Source organism: Falco rusticolus, chromosome Z (genome assembly GCF_015220075.1).
Source record: "Falco rusticolus isolate bFalRus1 chromosome Z, bFalRus1.pri, whole genome shotgun sequence".
Classification (NCBI taxonomy): domain Eukaryota; kingdom Metazoa; phylum Chordata; class Aves; order Falconiformes; family Falconidae; genus Falco; species Falco rusticolus.
In genome coordinates, this window is record NC_051210.1 from 53,679,273 (window position 1) to 53,696,472 (window position 17,200).

General features: G+C 36.0%; 1 protein-coding gene across 2 annotated transcripts in view; it reads right to left on the bottom strand.

Moving 5' to 3' along the window:
* KDM4C (lysine demethylase 4C) overlaps window positions 1–17,200 on the bottom strand; it is a 275,997-nt gene that overhangs the window by 121,742 nt on the left and 137,055 nt on the right. For both annotated transcript variants that reach the window (XM_037373478.1, XM_037373479.1), the window contains exons 9-12: window positions 15,873–16,066; window positions 12,874–13,112; window positions 10,448–10,809; window positions 8,000–8,111 (exon numbers count right to left, since the gene is read on the bottom strand). In XM_037373478.1, coding sequence (XP_037229375.1) covers window positions 8,000–8,111; window positions 10,448–10,809; window positions 12,874–13,112; window positions 15,873–16,066 — 907 coding nt within the window. The remainder of the gene's footprint in view (window positions 1–7,999; window positions 8,112–10,447; window positions 10,810–12,873; window positions 13,113–15,872; window positions 16,067–17,200) is intronic.

Sequence of the window (17,200 nt, forward strand, 5' to 3'; positions counted from 1 at the left end):
AAAGCTGTTATGAGACCCTCTGTACATCTGCACAAGGCCAGAAGAAGGGCAGGAATCATTGTTGAAACTAAGTAATAATTTAGGGATTGAAAGGTTCTTGTATGACCAGCTTCTGTATATAGAAAGTGTATTGAGATGTCAGAATATGAGATTAAGGACTTGGGAAGATCGACTGGAACGCTTGTAGTTGCCTGCCAAGAAACCGTGAACTTTAGTAAACGTAATTCCGGCAGGGGGAGATCGCGACCACCGACTCATATACCACCTACCCAAATCGTACCCCAGACCCATTTCTGGACCTTTCTAAGCTCTATTGCGCAGAATCGGATATGGGAGGAGAATATGTTAATGATTTATGGGAAATTGATATGCATGAATATTTAATGAATATGTATGAATAAGTTTTATATATGATATCTGATTTTGAAGCTTGGTGTGCGTTGATCGTGAGAGGAGTCACTCACGCACCCGGCCATCAATAAAGAAGTGTCTGCTTATCTACATCACATTGGTGTCGATAAGTTCTTCATTCCGAGATTTTGGTAACATAAATACATATTTCATTTTACATTTATTTCACATAATTGAGAAATACTTCAACCTGAGGGTCTGATCATGTGTATCTTTACCCCAGTATTTAGTACATATATTGTCAACAATGTAAAACCACAGTATCATAAAGGATTCAATTAAATACATACACTTCTCTACATAAAGGATAAAAACAATATTCTAGTGACTTCTTCCTCTTTATTTAAAATAAGTACTGGATTCTGGAATCCAGAACTGTATCGTGAAGCCCTGGAAACTTAAAGGCTGACCCCTGAGAACCAACACTGGCGTGGTTCCTACCTTTGTCAATTTCCCACCAGAGTTAATAAACACGTATCATATTATCAACAAAAAGTATTAGCATAGTAGGATTTTTCTGCCTCATTTTCTTTCTGCCTTCTAAGAATTTCAAAGCTAGCACACAATCTTATTATTATTATTCTCTAAAACACTCTAGAAAACTTATCCAACCTACTTCTCAATACGTGCATCTGTACAAAAGTGGAAAAATACAGAAAACTTTCTCCCAGTCTTCAGGCATCTCTTGCCTATTAATAAAAAACAGTCACTGAGATATGACAGAATTACTTCTTCCTTATTCTAGAAATTACAAGGTATCTTTATTGACCATTCTTCTGAGTACTACACAGTGAAATAAATATCCAAGTATGATCCTGTTAGAGTGTCTTAGAAATATTACAGAGAATATTCACACACATACTATCAACTTACGCTACACCAGAGACAAAAACCAGTACTAAGTGGAGAAAACACACTTAATGGCTATTTTATCTCTCTCAGGCAGCACAAATATAACCTATGTCAATATACCATTCCAGCCCAAGTGCCTCTGGGCAATACACGAGTGAAATTTTGAGGAACGAGGTTACTTCAATGGTTACGGTTAAGATTGCACTGAAGTTTTCCACCAAACCAAGGCCTCAGGTAGTTACTTATCTTCATAAATTAAGTACAGCTGATGCAAAACAGAAAGACTATATCACAGGTCCAAATTCAAAAGACAAATCAATGCCTGAATTGGAATTATAAATTAATAGCTTGAGGCTACAGTTCCTTCACAGATCACCAAAATTTCCCATAAACACTCCATATAGTAGACAACAATTGCATTAAAACTCCCTCAGGGATCAGTTTCTTAAGTGTAATTATTCTGTACATTTTAAAAAAATACATATAATACGCACTTCTCAGCCAAGAAAAAGCATTTAGTAAAACCCTATTGGCACTAAAAGCACGTCACTTCCAATACCGATGGTTTACAAAGGAGGTTCAGATTTTGACAAAGGCAATGACAACTTTACGGGCTAGATTTTTTTTATTATTAAAAAAAAACAACTTACTACTATAATATCTTGGAAATAGGATAATTTCTTAGGTAATCCTCTGTACCAATATCTCAGGGAACTAATGCTTGTTAAATGCAAGTCATACCTTTTCTGTGTTTCTCTTTGGACAATAATTATAGAAAGAGAAGCTCAACTCCAGAAGATAACCTTATAGAAGAGACATTTGTCTCCTTGGCAAACGTCACGTTCAGTTTGCCTACTGACTCCATAGCTATCCTTGAGAAGGCTGTTGAGAGGCCACACTAATGCAGTAGGAAATCCATTTTCATTTTGACACACTTGATAATGAGAAATTATACATGCCTCTGTATCTGAGACTGCAATTCTATCCACTCCTTTAAGAGGTAAAATATTATATTTTAATGTTAAGAAAGCTGCACAATTAGAGTTGTAAGGTTCACCTAGAGGACAATGAGTCTTAATGATCGCTACATATACCGCTGTCCAGCAAATGAGGCATAAACGTTAGAGGAACTGGTTTGTATTCCCATCTTGAATCAAAATAATGGCTACTCTTAGATCCTGGCATTTGTAGGTGTTCACTCTAAGGCAGATAAATGCTGCTTGTGAAAGGTGTCAAGGGACAAGAGCTGCCAGTGGCAATAAGCAGAGTTGTCAGTTCTTGTCATTTCTGGAGATCAGCTGCTAGCCCCACAAGGTACTGGACATTCAGGAAAAGCTTAGATTTGACCTTTCAACAGCTTCCTTTCCTAAAGACCTACTGGAGATCCTACCACAGTTTTGTAAAGTTTTTTTGAGTCTTCAGGATACCACATGCTACTTATGTACAAGAACTTTTTATTAATTATGGTAATCAAATCTTGAAAATTGAATGTAAACAGATCAGCAATGTAGTTACCAGAGGAAGGAGATAAAACACATTTTTCTAGCGTAGCAATACCATTGCAAGTGTTATATAGTGATGGTCTTTTCTGATGCTAGGTGATGAAGTATGAAAAATGCAAATTCTGTACTTAATTAACTCATAACCACACAAGAGCAAAACATTTTAAAGAAACAAAACTCCACTCAAAGATCAGATCAATACAGTATGGGAGTGAAAGCAATACTGCAAATTACAATACTCACATGGCAAAAATAAACATGCCTCTATCAATTGGTTAACACATCATTCTCTACATCCTAACACCAGAAAAAGAGAGTTCATGTTTCTTTCTGAAATAAGTAAGAATCTTCAAGCAGCATCTGGCATTTTAAGCTCTGAAGCAAAAGAATCATAATTGCATCTACAGATGTAATTTTCCCCTATTTCAGCATGTTAAACCTATTTATTACATTACTGAACATGCCATACATGTTATGACTACCAGTATCAGATCAAGCACATCTCACAGGAAGATGAAAATGAACATAAAAACCAAAGGAGCTTTATTTTATATCATAGCAGGAGGAAAACCACAGCTGTATAACTAGCAATTTCCACTAATCAAACTCTCGTCCAAGCCACTCTATCCATTGACAATAGTTTCCTCTCTTTGTTTCCTTACCTTACAAAGTAACCAAAAGCAAAATAACTTTGAACTTCTGAATAATACTTAAAACACTAAAAACCATTTACAAAAAACCTATACTGAATTCAATCTATACACTATTATTGTATCATTTAAAGCAATGGGAAATTTTAGTCAACTTGAATCTAAAAACAGTTTCTAATGTTGCATGCCCAAATACTGCTGCAAAGAAGTCTCTGGGACAAATCAATGTGCATCCAGAGTCAGTGTGCTTGCTCCTTCTGCTGAATTTGCTTTTTTATTGCTTAAGTGAGCAGAAATATAACTACATTAAATACAGAAGAATAATATTACCACAAGCTAATATACCACATTGAGCATAAGACCAAGGTTCATTACATAAAAATTATTAGTATTTTGAGTGTGACATACAGCTTGGGCTGTATTGCTGCACTTCTCTAAACCGGCAGCCTGAACTATAATTTCTGGGATTGATTCCCCAGTCCCCAGTACTCCTCATTGCTCAGTCCTCTAGGCAGTAATTCAACAAAAACAACCATAATAAGGGAGACTCAGATGTCAGACATACATAGGGAAATGCTTCAGGGAGAATGAAAAAAAAAAAAAATAACACCAACAGACCACAAAGAAACAATTAACCCAATCATTTTTCTGTAGAACAAACATTCAGATCACAAAGACACACACATAAAGAAACATATGCAGTGACAAAAACACAAAACTCGATGTCTAAGTGATCTTGTGCAAAAAATGAATTTCTGCAGAATGACTTCGTATTAATAGCAAATCCAGAACGTCTCTGCTAAGATTCACGCATGCTGTTGAATATGATAGTATTCTGTTTGCAAACTATGACTCTGAAATGGCTGACAGTGTCAAAGAATGCTGTCTTCATATTATTAACAGCCTCTGATCACCTCTATTCACAGAAACTTCCTAACCGAACCCTAGCATCTGAAGGGCTTCAAATATATTAATTTGAATATAAATTATCTGTATTAGAAATGGCTACAGACTGTGCAACTTGTGGAAACTGACGTAATCTGCAGATGAACTATAAAGCCCCAATTTCTTAATTTTTTGTAACAGCAGTAGCACATATTATCTTCTTCCTCAATTTTGTTTACATTTATGATTTTACTGGACTCAAATGAAAATAAAAACTAATGTATCAATACACAAATCCTTCTTGTAAAGGAACAGATTAACTCAAAAAGCACAGTAACAAGAGACTAGTATCATAGTCATCGCTGGCACCATTTTCGTTCAAAAAGCACAGAGAACAAGAACTGAGTAAATATGCATGTTGAATGACATTTCTGGTAACTCCAGAATATGGGTGAAGCACTTTCTTAAAGAGGAATACAGTCATTAGTACATTGATGCTGATTTTATTCCCTGATACCTGACAACATTCTTGAACATGATCTGAAAAATCTCCTCTGACTGGCATTCATCTAGCCACAGATCTTTAACTCACATGCCAGCAAGTGTCAGGAAAGCTAATGAGGCTTCAGTTAGCCAGTCTCCCTCAGCAGTTCTTCAATCTCTTTAGATGTAAACATTCTGCTCACACAAAATATATTGTTTCTCTTCTGGTGTTGTCACAAAAACATGCTGATAAATTAGATCACAATGAGTAACAGACACATGAAAATAATATCAAATTCCAGTTCAAGCTAGGAAATACCAATAACTGCCATATCCAATAAAACTCTTAATTATTTCCTTCAATCAATAAGCAGACAGGTACATAACAGCTACTTGACATGATTCTAAGACAAAGTTTTCTTTCCAAAATTTAAAAAAATATGTATTTCCAAAAATACACCCTTATCTACTACAAGGACAATCATCATGTAAAGAGGAAAGACTGGAAAGTATATGACTTCTTGTTGCAATGTTGCTACTCTCACATTTAAAAGTTCACATTTCACATTCACAAGAAAAGACACCGAGAAGCTGACAAGATACTGGATAGGACAGCAAATGAAGAGCAGAATCCTTGAGATTAGCAAACCAGTGTCATCACATCATCATCTAGACAGATCATATCATACACAATCCATGCTTAAATAGGAATTTTACACCATGTTTTAACTATAACGTTGAAAAAGTATCAGCAGGCAAAAGGAATATAATTTAAAAAGAGCAATTTCACTGCAACCTACCACATATTTAGATCTTTAATTCCTTTACTAGATTGATCTTAATATTAATACCATCCATTTTTGTGTAAATTACCATAACATTTTCTGAAATATGCTCTGTCTAGCCCTCAAGGTATCCAAACATATCCATGTAGGATACAGATCATGGGCCTAAGCTGTCTAATTTTCAGAGAGATGCTTAACAGCTAATTGAAGTATCATGCCTGGCAAAACTGCAGCTTAGATTAAAAAAAAAAAGAAAGAGAGAGTATGGCTTTCCCAAACTATTGAGGCAGAAGACAGAAATCATTTACTTTAGGCTTGGACCAAGGAGGGAGATGCACTGACGAGGGACCAGTTAAGATTACAGCACCCAGCTCAATGCCTAAATTGGTGCTAACTGAAAGCATAATACTCCTTAGTTATAAGCAGAAGAATCATTTAACAGTCATGTCGTCTCTCTCTGAAGCCAAGAAAGTTTATCTGTAGCTACAAGAAACAGATACTGTGACTAGAGGTAATAACTTGGGGGGGCTGGGGATCACAAAGTCCAACAGGACTTGTATCACTTAAAGTAGAAAAGAAGAGCTCCAAGAAAATTGCAAATACAAAGTGCAGGCAAACACTGAAGCACACAGCAATGCTGGAATTAGACCTGTAGCCACAGATACAGTATCAGCTCCATTCTGCACTATGCAGACTACCAAAGTGTCTACAAGAGTGTGAGGACCAATCTCCAGTTCTGTAACTGAAAAGATTCTGGAAAACAGTACCTGAAAAAACTATGCATTACAGAACTAAAATGCTAAGGCAATATGAAAAAGGAATGTATTTGTTTTCCTTCTTTGATGGATAGAACTGTTGTTCGATAAGCTTCACAAGCCACATTTGGTAGAATAAAGTTGCTTTATTTATCGACTTTGGCTGGCTGTATATGTGATTGCTGGTTAAAGCAGACTTACTTTTTCTATTTACTTCAGAGAAGCAAGTCCCTACCTTGGGTAAGTTTCTTAATTTTTCTAGCCTGTCTGCACAAGACAGTGGCTTTCTAAACTTAAAGCACCCACGTCAGCTCACAAAAAGAGCATCTGAGAAGTTCTAAGTATTGTTTTAATGGTTTTGATCACTGTGGTATCCGTTTACAGAGGACTACATTCCATGGCTGCAGAATATATTAACTTATTTTGTACATAACTCTGTTCTATACATCATTGTCACTTACCATCATTATTTAAGGCCAAGTTTGTTTTTCTTGATTTCTGCTTCACTCTATGGCTTGAAGTGCCTGAAGGTACCATACATTATACAATAACATGCATATCTGCAATTTATAGTGAAGATCTGGACAAACATACTCAAAACAATTGCCTAACATTATGCTTCTTATTTACGCAATTAAGTGAAACAATGGAATTTTGTGGTCACTACTCAGCACTAAAATAAAATTTTACAAAGCTACTTAGAGCAACTAAATGCCAAATCAGAAGCTCAGTGTTACACATTCCCAGGAAGGCCATTTAACTGCTCCCAGTTGCTTTGTGCCACTTAAAAGTAAGAAGAAAACTGCTCTAAGGAAATTTCTCAAGATTTGTTCAGATGGAGAGATAAAGAGGAGACTGCTAGTTTCTAGTACACACCAGTTCTTTGCATTATGTCTCAAAACAGAAGTATGTGTTTCCACCTCTTTTTATGTTTGTGAAAATATGGTACTTACTTTTAACATCTTGCGCACTAGAAAGTAGTTGCAAACTACTTGATGTTTGATCAAAGTTGATGTAAGACAAGTACATGTCATATGCATCAGTATCAGTTTTTAAGTGACTATTTTAAATTAGAACAGAAAAATAGAATTACCAAAACTGCAGGGAGAGATAATCATTCTTTCCATATGAAACTAAGCAAAAGTCCGGAAATCAAGACATATGTACAGACTCTTAAGAAAGCTTTTGATGATACCCAGAAGCCTGTAGCCTTTTTCTTGACAAGAACTATAGTCTCTTGAGACATAACTCCCAAATAAATGTATAACATTTACCAAAAAACAAACAAGTAAAAAGTAGCTTTAAGGCAGCATAGGGGGCTATGGCCTATACCTAAGATTTGTATTCAAAGGATTCTTATGCCACTTTTATCTGTTTACACAATTCAAAACTTGATCTTAAATGCAATTGCTGTGAGATCTAATAACGAACATTTGATTGGTGAATGTACTTGTTTTAAATGATGTCTTATTGTTCAGAGCTTTTTGCAAAGATAGATCCAATGTTTTTAGAAGAATGATACGTGACTTGTCTGTGCATTCAGAGGCCTCACTGTTTACATTTCCCATACAGAAAGAAATTATTTCATCTTGGTTGTTTTTTGCAAATGCCTTTATATATGGTCTCATAAATACAGAGAAAGATCATCAGAAAAATGTGTCAAATAGTACACTCACCTTCATCGCTAGCTGCTTGCTGTTTAACCAAAGTCATTGGAGACCTAGCTGGGGGTTTATTTAGTGGATGACGCCAACTCTTAGACATTTGCTTTCTTTCAACTTCTGCTAACTGAAAAGGAAAAAAACCACAACTAACTATGTAATTCTGCGAAGTAAATTCTAATGAACAAAAACATTCTTCTGTAAACAAGCATGAACATGAATTCTGTAAATACTGTTAGGTTACCTGAAGCGCCTTTAGTGTACCAATTGCACGTTTGTCTCTAATTCAGAATATAGACTTTAAAAAGAGCATTCCTTGTCAAACACAAATGGCTTGAGGTATAAGTTACTGCAGCCCTTCCCAAATTAAACTAAGTCCTGGTTTGCTGAGGCAGTGTTTGAAAGGAAGACAGTCCAAAAAATTCTGCAAACCCAGAAGTATAATACAGCCACTAACCATGGCTGGGAACTGATTTCATTTTTAAAAGACTGCAAAATTCCTGAGGAAGTGAAAAAAAAATATCTGGAGTTGAGATTAAGAGTCCTGATATGCGATTAACATGTTGATCTGGGATATGAGGAAATTCCTCCCTCAAGCACCCTTACGTACATTTAGCTTAAACTTATCCAAGCTTCAACTAAAGCCAATTCTACAGAGTCCATAAGTGCAGCTTTCACAACTCCAGATTTGACTGCCATGGGGGACCCATGAAGTAAACCAGCTGATGATGGTATCTGGAGGTTCAAGAGCAGAGGAAGGGCAAGCACACTGGGAGATGGGTGAGAAGGATGGTCTCACACGATTCCTATGGACCACAGCACTCTGCTCCTCAATGCCCTCAGTCTAACCTAGCATGTTACACACATGCCCCTTGACTGATTTGAGAGTGGAAAATTACTACTATAAAATGGAAGTAAATTACAAAACAACATCGTATTTACTGTGATAAACAGAGGGACGAAGATGTGGTTGAAGCAGAGGACAGGTTTATGATCTAGAAAAAGTTACTAAGTAAAAATGGAAAGATCAGACTTTTTAATTGCATCTGTACAAAACACTTCTTCGCTTAACAGAAAGAAAGATTATGCAATTATACTGGAGGATATCTGAAACTTCATATATAAATGGCTGAAAGGCACAGAAAGAGATAAATATAATCTTTAATACATGATGATTAAAACAAGGAGATGTTTATAGTGTTCCTTATTACTGCAGTGGAAGGGCTGGAGCCAAGATTATTAAAACCCACAACACTGCAAAAAAAATCATTAGTGCACAGTTCATGTGTGTGAAAGGGTCAGCATGATTTTACTTTGGCCTCTAAAATATATTTCCCACTAAACCTGGCAATATGGCAGTGGATTTAATGCTCTCTCTCTGTCAAACTGGGATTGACCTCAATTCAGACAGCTACTGTGACGATCATCACAGCTTAATTATTCATGATGCTTCCTAAAGTCAAAGCTGCCCACCCTTCATAGCAGAGAAGCAAGAGTTAAAAAAAGAATGTAAGTTTGCAGGTGCCCCAATGATAAAACATTACTAAACCTACTACTTAAAAATTAAAATCTGTATTACTTTTATTAAAAGCATCTTTTTCTTCAAGTGTTTCCTTTACACGTTTTTGGCCATTTCCAAAATTTAAGAACAGCGAGTTTCACACCCTGAAATCATACTGTCTGTATTATTGTGCTATACCCATGAAGATTCAATGGCTATACCCATTGAAGATTCACTTTCTCTAACTTCAATACCATGGATACAGTTTCAACAGAAGCAAGCAAGTCCATAAGATTTCATAAACCATGTCAGATAATATAATAGAATGATAGCAAACTTTGTTTCCGTCTAACCTGATGTAGAGATGCTCCTCAGCTTTCCTTCATCCACTTCATTTCCTCATCAAACCAAAAAATGAATTACCATGTGCTTCCACATCAATATGTTCTGTCCTTGGACAGTAAGTATCTCAGAATCAACCCATTCTGCTGACATTTTATCAGCATAACGTTAACTCCCCTTAAGACTCAGTCAAGACTGCCATTTTTTTGAAAGAAATACATCATTCCAAATGCAGCACTCATCTCTAATAATTTCAATTTCATGTCAATAGCAATAATTAAAGCTGATAGCCTTGCTCATACTGGCAGGCAGTGAACATGGGAACAGCTTGAGAATAGCTGCTGACAGTTTGGATTCACAGATATAAAGTGAATTTACTACATATCTAAAATCATAGGAAAAATATGTCAATGAGTAAGCTCCAGAAAAATTCTGCTTCTGGTTCCAAATTCCCACTCTTGCCTGAACACTTCAAAGCATGTTCAAATTAGCATCTGATTAAAATAATGCATATTCTTAAATGCTTTAATATGGATATCAGGTCTCATTAGAAGAATGCTCATTCACATTCCATTAAATCAGGAATATATTACTATAATGATGTAATTTGCTTCACATACACTGGATGTTTCCTTGCCATCAACTTCATCCTTTTTTACAGCAGGCACTTCTCCATGTTCCAAGCTACTTCCACAGCTTTCTAGGCCACTGACATCATCCTCTATCAAGACATTTTCCTCTTTATCTGAGTTTTCTGCTTCAGAAGCTTGTCCCTCTGACTTATGGTATGGTATAGATGAAACAGGCGGATCTGGAGATTTCAAACTCTCTTCTTTTCTATAGGTATCAGAAGTGGGCACGCACACCACAGAATCTTCAAATATAGACAGAGGATGACTGGAATCTGTCCTGTCCTCATCTTCCAGTTTTGTTTTCTCCAGTACAGGAAAAGAGCCCGAAAACGAGTCTGAATGGATGTTTCCTACAGAGCAAGTATATGATTTATTAATAGATCTCACTTTATATTACTGTTTTTCATTTCAGAACAACCTGAGTTACTCAAATTCAGAGCATGGTTTCTCGCTTAGAAATCATACGAAAAAGCATGTAGTAGAAGGACACACACAAACATACGTTTGATCAAAGAATATATTAAATGTAAATGTAAGTTTGGAGTGTGAAATCTAGTTTTAATCATTGATTCAGTGTTTTGTATTTGAATTACAACAGGTCTTTGTTTCATCCAAAATAATATTCAGGTAGTTTGTTTACTGTGACATCCCACAAGCACTGTAACTAGTTGGAATAAAAACCACAAAAGTTTGGTGCATTGAACTTTATACCTATTATGCCTGTTTTAAAAATAAACAAAGAGTAATTGTTTATAATTATGAAAATATATTTCAGATAGATATCAAGAATATTTTGAAAAAAACTGGTCTAAAAATGAAAAGCAATTGGCATAATTCTAAATTTCAACAATTAGCATAATTTTATATTTCAGTGATGCTGAAGGGTGAAAATGCATGGATTTTACTTTATTAAAATTTTTCATCTGCTGATGTTTGCATGGGATAGACAGAACAACGGGTTAGAGAAGTCACCAAAAAAAAAAGTTCTGAAGAACTCTATGGCACACACAACAGTGGATCAGCAGAATATACAAGGCATTAAAGAAAACAGTCTCTGTGAGGTCCCTTCCTATTCTTTCTTTACAATGGTTATTTGAACTTCTTTTTCTGAAAAATTCCCTTTCAGTTCAAATGAATATAAAATTCACTAACACAAAGCCAATACCAAAACATAATCACTGGATACAAAGAAAACTCCCTCAACCAAGCATAATGGACATACTAGCCAGAGATAACACAAGACAAACGGTTGTCGCCAATGTTGTGTACTGGAGCTTCCACCATCATATCTAAAAAGGTCCAGGCACCACCCTTTAATAGCACAAAGGAAAGAGGATAGCTCTCCACTCTTCTCTACTTTTCCTTTTCTTGTCAATAAACACAAGATGGCTGCTAACTAACTCCTAGTTTCTCAGTGGTCATGAACACTCCAAACTTTTATTAAAAGTTGGAAGAAGCTGTAAAAGAATAGCATCTTGTAACAAAAAAAAAAAAGTCATTAGAACATACTAGGAAAGGCTTTGATAGAGCACCAACTGATTTGTATGCAGGAAGTTCTAAGCTTCCGTACCAGAATACTCACTTTGTTATCTTTATGTGGAACAATTCTAGCATTTGCCACCTCCAAATAACCACAAACATAACCATTAATATCCACAATCACAGTTAGCTAGGAAATTGTCAGAATCAATATGAAACCAATTGGGACTGCTCACAGGCTTCAAAGCTAAAATTGCAGTTTGCCTTTCTGAACAGGAATATGAAACTACACCTGAACTACAATGAAATGTGAACCAGAAGAACTAAAGTCCAGAATAGACCAAGTACACTAGTATAAAATATCGGGGGGGGGGTGCGGGGAACATCTTTCTCTTGGCAAGGCCTTTGTTACCTGCACTGTCAGACAGCCCGACAGCTCAATTGGAAGTGACAAGAAATCCGGAGTCTCAAAATACAGCATTTTTATGCACAAGTATAGATCACTTGTAAAATGCCACATTTTTCACGTAAATACATGTAGCATCCAAAAGCATATATATTCCATACTGTTTGCATAAGTATTAAGAGATTCTGTATCATTTCTGCATCAAAAAAAAAAATTGCTGTAAAACACATCAATCTATTGAAGAAATACAATTTACAAAACCTCATCCTTTTTTTCCCCTTTAAAAATCACTACATTAAAACAGTTTAGGTGATATTACTCTTGGCTCAGAATATTAATTTGGGCATTTTCTCATTCTTACTGAATATCAATCTTATCAATGAATATCAATCTCTCTGCATAACTTTATACGTAAGCATTTTAGTACGCTACTTAGGCTAATACTATGTTTTAACATCAACTGATTTGTGGTATTAGAGTATCAACAGCCAACAACTTACATGTGAAACATAACCAGTCCTTATCTCACCTGCAACCTTGACATTATCCAATAAATGTTGATCCAGCTGCATTCTGCTGCTGTTTTCTTCTTCCCCAGAAGGCAATCCTGTGTTTACCAGTCTCACTTTTTTCCCAGGTTCTTCACTGACCTTGGAACCATCAGTAGTTGCTTCAGTCACTATGATTTCTGCACCAGCTACCACAGCAGATACTCTCTTGTCCTCTGGAGTTTTAAGCTTTTTAGATCGAGATCTGGTATGCTGGAAGCTGCCATAAGAGATATTGCTGTCAGAGAAGAATGTCTGTCTTGGATAAGATAAAACGTCTACCAATATATATGTCCCTTTCACCTGCTTAAAGTAGTAAAAAAATGACAATTTTTCATCTTTTTGTGTTGAGATAGTGTTTACAATTTATTAAGTGATAGATTAACAATTGATTGGATTTAACCTTCTAATCTTTTATCACCGTTCTACAGAAAAGTTATTAAACTGTAAAATAACCTTTAAGTAACTATTACTTAACCATCATCCAAGCCAGCCCTTTAATGAATCATTCTTTTGAACCTGAAAGAGAGTAACTGTTACAAAAGTCATGAAGACAAAACATTCTCAGTTGCACTAAGATCAGGCGGGATTTCCAAAACCCCAATGCAACTAAAACACTAGTCTGAATACCCTTGTAAAATCAGGTCTGTTTGATTATCTTGTAAGTTTTATGTACATTTTACACAAATAAAAAGCATCTGAAAGAAGGAAAAATTCTGATCACCAAATATTTGGAATGGCTACAAAATCAAGCAATACATTTCATAATGCTGAGTAAAAAACAAAGCTGAAATCAAAGCTTCACCATAAGTTTTTTCACCCTCAGAAGTAGAAGGGAAAGGCCAAAGCAGGAGAAATGGCATCATCTGTCATAAACCAGTTTTTTATTTATGTGCTTGGGATAAAAGTAACTAGAGATTAGTCCAGTTTCAAATTCAACTATGTGACATGCAAGGAGATTTTTATGTGCTTCATCACACAAGTTTCAAAGCTCATAACACACTAGGGATAAAAGCCCCACTATGGCAGGTGAACCAGGAGTTTTAAAAAGGTTTTGCATCTTAGGCTACAGACATCTCCAGAAAACATTTTGCCTCCACTTACATTTTACAGTATGTCCCCCAATCTTTCAACACCCTTTCCATAAAATAGTAATTTCCAGAAAATTTGCCAGACTACGAGACATCCATCAGTTCACACTGTAATATAACAGCAAGTATTATTACTGTTTACGTAGAGTCATTAGGTGTTCTATCATAGCGAAGTATTTCAGCCGTAAATGTCAGTTTTAAGCTTTCCCTGTTACCATATTCATGAAGATTTCCATATATGGTATTTCTATGTTCACTCTGCTGAAACCTGTATTATTCCCATGATCAAAATTATGACAATTTCAATTGACACGTTACACTAGAAACGAAGTGAATAAACATTTTGTCCTTTTTTTGACGCACACATTGTTACAATGCCTGAACCAAAGCCAACTCAAGAATTAAACAGCATTGGAACTCTGTTTATGAGCTTAGCTAAGTGCATGAAATCAGCCCACATGTTCCTACGATAAAACTTTCAACACAGTAATTGCAATGTCTTTGCTTTTAGTTAAAACTGGCTACCCGTACGGGTACTACCAAATGAATCACTGCTGGTCCAAATGTGAACTTGCAGTTACACTGGACAATGCATACAGCAAAACACTACAAGGCAAAACGGCATTCAAACAGCTAAACACCAGAATTTCTCTCTCTCTCTGTGCCTCCGTTAATGTTATGCATATACTACCAAACCGGCAGCCCAGCTGCTTCCCTAGTTGTCTTCAAGAACTGTTCTACCCCAAGAATGTTCTTACCCAGAACAAACCCAGTGTGGTACTTCTCAGCTATAACTTTCCACTACAGCGACAGTTGGTCCTTTTCTTTACAGGTTGACTTTCCTATTGTTTTCCTCAAGAAATACATTAACTTATATAGAAAATGAGGAAATTCAGTTTAAGAGCAAGTTAAGAAAGTAACTATATTGTAAAATAATTTGAAGAAGGAAGAAGGTCTTAAAAAATTCAATATTATCTGTAACCCTGCAAACTGCACTCTGCAGGAAATAGATACGAATAAAATTGCCCACCGTAGGCTAGAAAATAAGTAGATCATTATTGGATAATGAAGAAGAAAATCCATAAAGATCCTGTTAAGTAAGACAGGAAAGCATCAGTGTTATGTTTGTGCAATGCAAACAAGAAACATGATGCGCACAAGTAAATAGATCCAGCTATGAAACTGCTTTAATATGTCAAAGCTGCGATAGCTTCAGTGACAAGCTGAGAAACTTATTTCTCCTGGTTTTCTTGGTGGTGTCAGCACCAACAACTGAGATTTAGACCTTCCTTAGCATACTAAGTTATGATCTGTGATTGACCTGTGGTAGACACAGAGAGTATGCACACAACTGCAGTACTGCAAGAGTGTGCCAAATAGGCAGTGACAGCTCCTTGGAGTTAGATAGTAGTAAGGGCTAAGGCTATTGCTAGAGATTTCACACAGCTGTTGGGATTCTGCCACAGCTTTATGATAACTTTCCATTTTAACCTTTGCCTCAACTCTTAAGAGACTTCTCTCCTGTATTCTGGTTTCAGATGACACTAGAAACAACAGTAACCACTCACAACTTGAAAATTTCCATGGAATAATCTCTACTAAAGAAAGATTCTAAATACCACACTGGAATGCATTTTGATGCTCTCCATACTCATTAACTTCAGCTATCCACATAACTCTAAGTTAAATTAATTTTTCATGGTCATTCTGAAAAAAAAAAAAAAAGACTTGATTGTCCCCAAGTTCGTTTTAACACAGAAAAAAAGAAAAAAAAACTTCATCTGAAGTAAATGAATTAAAATAACACATCAGAGAAAATGGCAAAAGAAACAAAAACAAAACTGGCATCAGTGAAGACAATTAAATGAAAAATAACAAAACAGAAATACCACTGGGGAAACTTCTTTGCTTTCCTTCTTCTCTGTAGCCAGGTCTTTAATTCAGGTGTTGATTCAGGAGTTGGTTTTGTATGATCAATGGTGTACAAATCCTTCCCCTGTTTCCACAGCTGGTATCTGTCTGGTTGAAACTTCCTCACAAAGATGTCCATAGATATCGTCACCATGTCTTTCATACAAGTGCACTTCAAGAGAAGACAGGAATTTATAAATGGTAAGTAATAGAACATGCCACAGTTTACAGTAAAGAAAGTCCAAAAAAAAAATCCCACATGTGAAAACCAGCTCTACTTTGATCAAAAATTTCCTTTCTCCCCTCACTTCTTCAGGGGGTAAGGATCTTTCAAGAGAAGACACTATCTGAACAAATGTGACACACTAGGATTCCACAAAAGTATTCACGGACACTCCATTGTTTGATTAACTCCTACAGGTTAAGACCAAGAAGAAACTATTGCATTTATTTTAGCTTTGTTAGCCGGTTTTTATAGTGCAATACCATGTTGAATCCAGAGACTGCACAAACCTTCTGTGGCATCACAAGTTTCTTTTCAAAATAACTCACGCAGTACCTGTCTGACCCAAAAGTCTTTGCAGGTGTATAGTCCTAGCTTCTAACTCTTCAAAACAAAATGCATATGAGTACCGTATCAAGTTATAGTTTTGCCAAGGTTTTTCTACAAAGAGGAAGACACAAGCAGGAGAGGGTAATATTACGTTTAAGGTCTAGAAAGGTGGGTTACAAATGTATAATCTGACCTGCGCAATGCAGACCCTGAAATCTCATGAGGAACTTCCCTCATCAGCTTTAGTCCTTGATTTTAGTCCCCCCCAAGAATGTTTGCATTGGTTTTCTTTACAAATTATGCGTATGAGTGAAATATTTTAGACTTATTTGAATAAACTCTTAATTATGGTCATTGAAAATGCAGAGGAGTGTTCACTTGGCATACTTTAGATGCTGAGACAATTTTCAGACTAAAGTTACTGTCCCTAATGCTCAAAAATACCTAGTATTAGGAGATTGCAATAAGTAAATCAATATGCCTAGAGCACATAAACTATTGTGGTGGGTTAACTTTGGCTGACTGCAAGGTGCCCACCAATCTGCTCTCTTTCTCCCTCCTCAGCAGGACAGGAGGAGAAATAAGATGAAAAAGCTCACAGGCTGAGACAAGCACAGGGTGATCACTGACCAATTACCATCACAGATTTAACCTGAGGAAATTAATTTATTGCCAATTAATAACAGATTAGGATAGTGCAAAATAAGAACAAAATTAAAGCCAGCTTCCCTCAACCCCCTTTTTCCCAGGCTC